The 9,020-nt window shown below is 54.5% G+C and overlaps 1 protein-coding gene across 1 annotated transcript; it reads right to left on the reverse strand.

Annotated features, from left to right (window-relative positions):
• Positions 1-1,508: 1,508 nt before the first annotated feature.
• Positions 1,509-3,614, reverse strand: LOC119102954 (uncharacterized). The gene is made up of 3 exons (XM_037226404.1): positions 3,174-3,614; positions 2,389-3,038; positions 1,509-2,256 (listed from the first exon to the last, which is right to left on the reverse strand). The coding sequence occupies exons 1-3, from the start codon at positions 3,612-3,614 to the stop codon at positions 1,509-1,511; spliced, it is 1,839 nt and encodes a 612-aa protein (XP_037082299.1).
• Positions 3,615-9,020: the final 5,406 nt, after the last annotated feature.

The raw sequence follows: 9,020 nt of genomic DNA on the forward strand, positions 1-9,020 counted from the left end.
TTACAGATTTTGGGACGGGTAGTCGGAAGAACACACGTGGCGCGAGCGGGCGGGACCTTAGCAGTACTCGATTAGAAGGGACTGGTGCGGACTGAAAGTGGGTGTGCTGTGGTGTCGTTGGTATGGCGTTTGCGCAGTCTGCCTGTGAATGGAAAGGGGAGGGTAATGCAGCGGAGCATTCTGCCGTCAGGAACTCGCGAGGTCTCTTGTAAAGCGCTGCACGCGGCGCGCCACCCTAGACCAAGAGATGCCTTGAGTGACACGTGTATTATCAACACACAGCCAAAGGCAGTGTTCAGTAAGCACAAAGCTTGCAAATGCCCATCAAAAGACACCACAAGATGCCGTGACTGACGCATTTATTATCAACACACAGTCACAGCGGTGCTCACTACGTAAAAAGCTAGAAAATGTCCATCAAAAGGTGCTTCGCAGTTAGTGGCCGGAGCGAGCCATGGAAACGGTTTTCATACAAGTGACAACCGACTATGTCGGGGCACACAGAAGCAATGCATGCAAAAACAGCGAGCATCACACACAAAGTTGGATAAGTTCACTTCACTTGCTTATTGGCAAGTAGAGGCCTCGTACTGCAATCATTCATAGCGTTCAAACCGATGCACGAGTATTGCTTAGAAGTCTGCAATTCTCCCGAAACGCGTTTTAGGTTCGAACGCGGTTGAATCACTGCAGCTTTACCAATGCAGACTTCAGCAAGCGGAGATAACCACGAGACTCATCACAACCCGTGTCTTTTTAAAGACTACGACAGTATCACCTGGTAGGGAATCCAGTTTTGACTCAGTACGTGGCCGTGACTACGCCCGCAAAGGGTCTTTGGGTCACGCAAGCAAGCATCTCGCAAAAAGCTCGTTACTCTTATCTTATTCTTATAAAACATCGCACGATAAACTGACTCTGAGTGGAAAACACAGGGGCGAAAGGGTTTCCAAAGTGTGTGTGTGTGAGGGGGGGGGGGGGTATTTTGAATCGTGTCCCGCCACTTAACACCGTTTGGCTGCTCGATCTTTTCGCAAAACATAGCTGTAGGGATGGCGGGGGGGGGGGGGGGAGAGGCCATACCCCTGTTCCTAAACTACTACCACTGTCCCTACATCATGCTACCACACAGGGGCACACAGGGCCTGGCAAGGATGATTTAATCATCACACCTTGTTATCACTGAAACAACACAAGATTGAAGTTAATTAATGCAAACGCCCGCCCCGCGCCAGCTCTGGCGGAGGTCGCGAGCGATTAAATATTGCTCTGAGATCCCGAACTCTGCAGATCTACGCACATCAGATGGGTTGGAATCCCCCAAGGCTCCTAGACGCCACCGTAAAAGGTTACGAGCGATTACGTATTGCTCTGACATCCCCAACTCTGCAGATCTACGCACATCAGGTGGGTCGGAGTCCCTCAGAGCCTCTGGACGCCATCGCATGGTGTGACCTCGCACCCACCGGACGCGGGGGCAGCAGCCGGGAAGGCTCTGCGCGTGCCCGTCAGAACACGGGGATCTTGTTGCGAGGCGTGGCGAGCAGGTCGTCGTCCAGGGTCAGGATGCCCATCAGCAGGAAGAACAGCGCCGTCGCCGACAGGAAGTGCCACACGTCGTGCGCGTCAAAGAAGCCGAAGTGCACGCAGTGCGCGTTGGCGGTGCGCGACAGCGCGGCCGACTCCTCGGTGTTGTACGGGTTGTAAAAGACGAAGACGACTAGTGCCGGCACGACGGCGGCCAGACCCATCAGCAAGAAGGCCACGGAAAGGCGAGAGGGGCTCTCACGGTAGCGCAGCTTCTTCATCCCGAAGTAGTAGGCGATGTAGAGGCCCGAGTTGAGCGTGAAGAAGAGCAGCGCGTACATACTAAAGTCGCTGAAAGCGCTGGGCGCCACCAGTCCTACGATGGCCAGCGTCAGGTTCATCAGCAGGTTCACGATTGCGATGCGGCGCGTGCGTTGGTCGGCGGTGGTGCGCCTGCACACCGGCAGGAAGCAGCCGACGTCGCCGCGCAGGTACATCTGGACGGCCCAGAGTGTGCTGCCGGTCATGTGTACCAGCACGACGACCACCCACCAGGCGTAGGAGCGGCCGGCCAGGTACTGGAGGGAGCCGAGCAGCGTGATGGCGGCCACCAGCAGAGCCGGCGTGTAGTGGAAGCGATTGGTCACCCCGCGCCGCGTCTGGAACACCTTGGCGCCCAGCGCGCAGTACAAGTAGTAGATGAAGAAGAAGTCGATGTCCGAGTTGCGGCTGTTGGGGCACACGTGGTACAGACCGCTGGTGAAACCCTCCAGCATCAGCGCCGCGCCCAGCGACGCGAACAGATCGAAGTCGTGCGGCACGCCGCGCGGCGAGGCGGCGCCGGAGCTGGCCGCCGCGTACACATGGTGCTGCGCGCCCACCGCCAGCAGGAAGCCCACGCCGGCGCCCACGTACGGCACGTTGGAGATCACGTGGTTGAGGTCGGGCAGGTCTCCGACGTCGTGGCTGCACAGGTCGTTGCGGTAGCAGGCGTCCATGTTGCCAGAGCGGCGCTCTGACGCCAGGTCCATGTACACGCTGTTGACGCCGAACGCCACGATGAGCAGGGCGCACGTGAAGAGCACGCTGGCGGGACTGAGCAGACTGCCGCGCGTCGCCGCCGGACGGTCTTCCTCGTGGACCATCCACTCACCGGCGACGCCTTCCGCCGCGTCGCTGGCCTCGGCCCCCTTCACTGCCTCGAGCTGCGAGCGCACAATCCAGTCCGCGTAGCGCGATCGCAGCAAGAAGCTCATGCCGCCGATCAGCACGAACGCGACGGCCAGCAGCACCGGTGCCGCGGCGTACGAGAAGTCGGCGTGGTGCTCCGTCACCAACAAGCGGACGAGCTTGCGCCGGTCGCCGGTCGCGTTGCGATCGCCGTCCGGGTAGCAGGCTTCGTCGTTCTCGTGCACCAGCGTCGACACGAAGAAGCCGTCCGGCAGCTCGTCGCGGTGCACGATGGTCGAACCGCAGGCGGTGAAGGTCAGGTAGCGCGCCCCGGCCAGCATCTCGGCCGGGGTCAGCGTCAGCGGGCACGTGGGCCGCTGCAGCGCCATCGTGCCGCACGCGCCCGGGTCGCCCTCGGCCTCCACGGCCAGCGGCTCGCCGCCGCCGCACGAGGCGGTGCCGCTGGTCGCCGTCACGCGCACGGCGCGCACGTGCGGGTCGTCCGGCCAGCGGTACTGGAACACAGACGGCGTGGTTGGCGTGACCACGATCGCGCGCGGCGGTGCACCCTCCTTCAGGAACCACGTCGACTCGTTGAGCACCGACAGCTTAAGCTTGTAGCTGTAGATGCTGGCGCCACGGCCGAGCCCACCGCCCGCCCCCACCGTCACGAAGCACGCATCGCGCGCCAGGGACGACGGGCACAGGATGCGCGACACGCTCATGGCGGGCGAGGCCTCGGTGCCGCGCCGGTCCGACTCGCTCGGCGGCAACATGAGAGTGTAGCCGCCCTTGCTGTTGCGCACGCTGACGGTGAGGGGCGCGGCGCTCGACGGCAGTGGTTGGCCCACCGCGTGTACGTGCAGCTTCATGGAGCCGGCCGGGCCGGCAGTGTAGTAGGCCGCGTAGATGTGCATGTCGCGAGAGCTGAGCTGGCCCGACACGACCTCATTCAGCGGCAAGTGCCTGGTCGCCTCGGCGGAGAAGAAGCTTCGGGGTGTGATCTGAATTCCATATTGGCGATACGGGACGTCCTCAAAATCCTGTTCATCTAACTCGTCTTCGATTGTTGAGTTGGAGTCAATTTGAGCTCGCACAATGGCGTTTATTGCTATCAAGTAGAGCAGACCAGCACATAAATTCTTCATGCTTGTTTTTCTTACAGCACAGAAGAAGCTGTCTTCTTGGATTCCTGCCCTGCAAAAAATCAGCAGTCAATGTATGGCAATTTGCACATTTGTAGGCATTATTAGCAAAATTGACAGCTTTTACCATCACTTCATGCTCATGGGCTGTTTATGCACACTGAACAGTGAGCCCATTACTAGATTCAGCATTTTCACTGCAAACTGGATTGGTTTCATCCAATCTAATCAACATCTTAACTCAAGCCAGGTGGTGGCAAGTTTGTTTTGACCAAATTCACTTGGTGGTTGTTTGACTGTTATCACTTTGGAGGTGAAAGATCTAATCTTCCATACACATCTTCAGGCAACTGGCATGGGATTTGCACATCCATGGTATAGGTAAGAGGCAAGACCACCCATTGCTATCAAATTGAGGATGAGGAATGAAGTAGAAGAAGCAGATTTATCTTAAGATCTGTCCTGAATTGCCCAGATAGCTTCAAAACTAGTTGATGCAACAGGTCAGCAGGAATGTTGTTTGCAAGGATGGTCTCCAGACATGTGGATGGGTGTGATACAACCTGCATTCCAGGGATGTGAAATATGCTAATGCTCCTCCATCTATTGATCAAATCTAGGGGGTGGTCCAATCACATAAAAACCTCTTAAGATAGCAATGAGATCCACTTTAAAATATATACCGTGAATTGAGATGTTTGTGCCTTGTGGTACACATGTGATGATACATTTGACACAACTTAAATTCCTGGAATAGAATTTATACCTAAATTAAAAAATAGAAGTTCCAGGATAAGAAGAGAAACTTACCTGCCTTCCAGACTGAAACTGGGGGTCATGAGTATGACAATATCCAGGTTGGAATATATAAGGGACCTTTTGAAAAAGCAGGCCAAATTCTAGGGAGTTTTTACATGGTTAGGATAGGAGACCACTGAATCTGCTTGACACCCTAGGAAAAAGTCAGTGGCATACCACCCTTATAACAAAGCTAAAACTGAGCCAAATTTTGCCTATATATAGCCAGCTTGGAAAAAAAACATTCACAGCTCAGGACAAGTATACAAGTGCAGTGATTATCCCTGAACCTCATGCTCATGTGCTGCAAGCTCTGGCTGGGCCACACCATACTGAATTTGTATGTAATTTTTTGTCAAGTTTGTAGTGCTCTGGCCAAAGATTACCTGTGCAGGATCAGAATTCACTACCATTGGCTGTTTATGTACTGTCACTGGTGCCAATCATGCACCAAACTGAGCCTTCTGATTAATGACATACATGCACTTAAATTGTTGCCACAATGGCCATGGCTGCGCGGAACATGCTTGGTGCAATAAGCCCTCTTGCAGTCTGGGTACATGGGACATTCCACCCACCTGGGTGGAATTATCACATCGTCCCCCACGTCAAAATAAAATCAGTCCTCACCTGCCAGCCTTCACCACTTTTCCCACTGAAACCCCCTCGCGCTAACTCTGGGGCCCTAGAACTAACTTACGACATCCCCAATTACGCAACGTCCCTCGGGCCAAGACCCCACACGCTCCTTGGGCTTTCCCCACGCCCCCCGCCCCGCCTGTTGCTCAGCTCTAGCGCCCTGGCATGTTGCCCCGCACCGCCATGCATCGCTTCCGAAGCACCAGCGCAAGGCCATTCGTATGTATCTGCTTGGCAACGGCGAAGCGGCATGTGACGCGGTGTACGAATGTGGCGCAGCAGCCCGCTGAAATGTTATGTGACTGCCCGAAAATACACCACGGACGTAGTGCAAACACCTTACATGAATAGGGACTGCTGCCAACTCCGCGGAGCTTTATCCCTCGCCATTCAGATTAGTTTTTGTTCTTGGGCCTTGAGCGGTACGCTTGCCTGAAGTTTGATGATAGAGTACCGCATTCACAAGGTCTAGCTCGTTTGTTGCATTATTCAGGTCCATGTACTTGTTACATGTATGGGTACAAATATTTCTGAAGGTTTCCGTCTCTACTTGGAGTTAACACCAGGGGTACATTTATCTTTTAAGTGCAAGGGGCGTCGTTTCGCGAAATGGGTTGCGTGGGAAGGAGGGTAAGCGCTGGACAATGAAAATAAGGGAACCTGTCTAGAACTACACCAAGACGGTGGCGGTGTATCCGGGGGGAAGGGGGGGGCGGGGGGCAGCGTTTTGAAGCCGTAGCAAATGTGTCTTTTTGCCTCCTATAGTTTCAGGTGGCCCGGGAGGGGCCCTGCGGTGTTTGGTAGTACTTGCTTGCTGTGTTACCAAAGAAAGAGAAAAGAGACCATGGGTGGTCTGGAAACCGCCCATTTTAAGTTCAGCACGAAATCGTTTCGTGTCCGCGAAGGGCCCATCTTAGGCTGGAATTGCCCATGTTAAGACGGGAAAAACACTCATGCCGATTCCAGGCACGGTATCGGGCCTTTTATATTTTATATTTCCAGGCCTTTCTGGTCTGGAAAGGGATCATCATAAGTTCAAAACAGAACCGTCTCAGGTCGGGAAAAGGGCCCATCGCAGGCCCAGAGGGCCTTCTAGAGCGCACTTTAGACTTGACTCAAGTCTGGAAAGGGTCCATCACAAATTCAGAAAAGGCTCATCTCAATTCAGATAAGGACTCACTTCATGCTGATAAGCGGGGAATTTTAGACTCGGAATGCGTCTATCTCACTTCTTGTGGCTGGGAAGGACCCATCTCTGGTTTAAAATGGACCCATCGAAGGCTCAGAAAGCCCATGACGGTGTATCCGCGGGGAACTGTTCCCCATGTTTGAGGTAAGGGACAAAACCACTCTCCCCATATCTCAGGTGGCCCAAATGGGGCCCAAATTGGCGGATCTGTGGAGGAGACTTGTTTGTTATACGTCATCTAAGAAAGCGTAGAGAGTCCATTGCAGGTCCAAGGGGGATTAATTTCGGGGCAGAAAACCCCTTTAACAGCTTCAGACACGGAAAGGGTCCCTTTTGCGGTCTGAAAAGGGCTTACTGTAGACTCAAAAGGGCTCGTCTCTGACCACGACAGGCCCATCACAAACTCAGAAAGCGTCTGTTTCAGGTCTGGGCGGGGCCGATCGTGAGCACTGAAAGGGCCCTCTCGGGTCTGGAAAGGGCCCGGCGGAGACTCAAGCAGGGCCCTTCTTAAAACATGAAACGACACGTTTTAGGCTGAGAAAGTGGGCATCTCATGTCCAGGAAGGGCACATCTGAACACTTAAGCCCGAGAAGGGCCTATCTCAGATCCCACAAGCTCTATCTTATACCAGGGGAGAGGTGAAAGTTTTCATAAGAAGGGGTGCGGGCGGAACACAGCTTGATGTGGGACTCCCGATGGAATAGCACGCGAAAGATCTCCAGTTTTAGCCTATTTTATTTCGAGGGGTCTCAGCTTTCTTCATTGACAACATCATGCTGACGAATGCGTTCGTTAAGGGGCCCAGTGGCTTTAACACTAGGGAGACCCCCTACCTTTTCGCGGACAGGGGGTCCCATGAGTAGAACATTAGGGGGCTCCATTGTCATTTCCTGTCAGGAGTTGAAGGGGATTTCCGTTCCAACCCACCACCCGGAGTACTTGCCGGCTATTTTTCTGGAAACACGGTGACCGGGACCCCTGGTGAATTAGGAAGGCCGCAGAGTGGTGCATCATGCATTGATCCCCCCCCCCCCTTTGACGCGGAAGGCCCCCAGACCAGAACAGTTGATACGGGATCGACACAGGGGCTCATTGAGGCCAAAGGATCACTTATCGACAGGGGGGGCCAACAGTTGGTGGTTGACTCAAGTTCAGCTTATCGGGCCACTGACAGAAATGGGGCGGAGGTCCGGGGTCACGTTCGTTCTTGGTTCCGCGTCTTACAGAGGGCTCCTTCACCACTGTCTCATTATGAACCCTTTCATCGTCATTTATCCTATCTCCTTTCATAATCAGCGGGCCCAGTTAACATTTATCCTATCTCCTTTCATTATCAGCGGGCCCAGTTAACATTTATCCTATCTCCTTTCATTATCAGCGGGCCCAGTTAACATTTATCCTATCTCCTTTCATAATCAGCGGGCCCAGTTAACATTTATCCTATCTCCTTTCATTATCAGCGGGTCTAGTTAACTTCAGAAACTCTCTGACATTTGGGATCACGTTCATGCTCCTATTCAGAAGACGGAACCATGACTGACTCGGTGCCATTGCCAACATAGGGTTCACTGTTCGGCGTGCTATGACTTCTGGCCAACACAGCGGTCCCTCATTGCCTCAGGGGCCCCGATCAATGCAAAGGTCCTCTGACTGACAATCACGGGCCGCAGGGTGGTCCCAGCTTTGGAAATGGGCCCTAGGCCGCCTAGGGCTAGACTGCTTGAAATTCGTGGTCGCAGATCGATTGGTGAGCCCTCATTGCTCCCAGGGGCCCCCAAACAGCGCAAGCAAGCAACTGAAGGACATTTGCGAATCTGGATCTCTTGATACCGCCTCTGGCCAACTCTTCGAGCCCCCTAGTTGGGCCCTTGATCGCCGGTCCCGCGGAGCCCTAAGAGCCCGTCTGGACCAGAGGGAAGACATGTGTGCCCCCGGTTCCCCTCCCCTGGCCTATGCCGCGTCTTCAACTTATGATGGGCCCACCTCAGGCCTGAAAAGAGGCCATCTTCAGACAAAAACTGCCCATGTAAGTTGAGGGCTGTAAATGACCCATTTCCAATCAGGAAAGGCCCATCATAGACTCGGGAAGGGTCCGTTTTCGATCCGGAAGGCGTCCATGGTAGGTTCGGACAGGGCTGTCTCATGTCTGGAAAGTGTCATAGAAGACCTATTTTTTTCTGCCACCAATATTTTGATTATTTGGTAGCATTTGGAACCTTTAGATTCGAATTACGCTTAGGCTTCTGAAACAGGTACCGCAGTCAGAGGGGGGGGGGGGGGGGCACAGCGGCACGTGTCTCCCCTAGGTTCCGAGCGATGCAAAGAGCCCCTCGGGCCTCAGATTAAGGGCTCGATCTGAGGGTCCGAAGGGCACCGAAAGGCCCGTATTCAGGCCGGAGGTCGTATTCTGGGGCCCTGCAGTGCCCCTGCGCGCTGATCATGGGCCCACTGAGTCGAAAAGGGCCTCGGTTAGGGTCGAAAGCAGGGGCGCAGCCAGAGCCTTGACAAGGGGAGGGCACAGTGTTGACAACTGGCCCGCTGACAGTAAAAG

The sequence above is a fragment of the Pollicipes pollicipes genome, unplaced genomic scaffold (genome assembly GCF_011947565.3).
Source record: "Pollicipes pollicipes isolate AB1234 unplaced genomic scaffold, Ppol_2.1 Scaffold_5724;HRSCAF=6776_pilon_pilon_pilon, whole genome shotgun sequence".
Classification (NCBI taxonomy): Eukaryota; Metazoa; Arthropoda; class Thecostraca; order Pollicipedomorpha; family Pollicipedidae; genus Pollicipes; species Pollicipes pollicipes.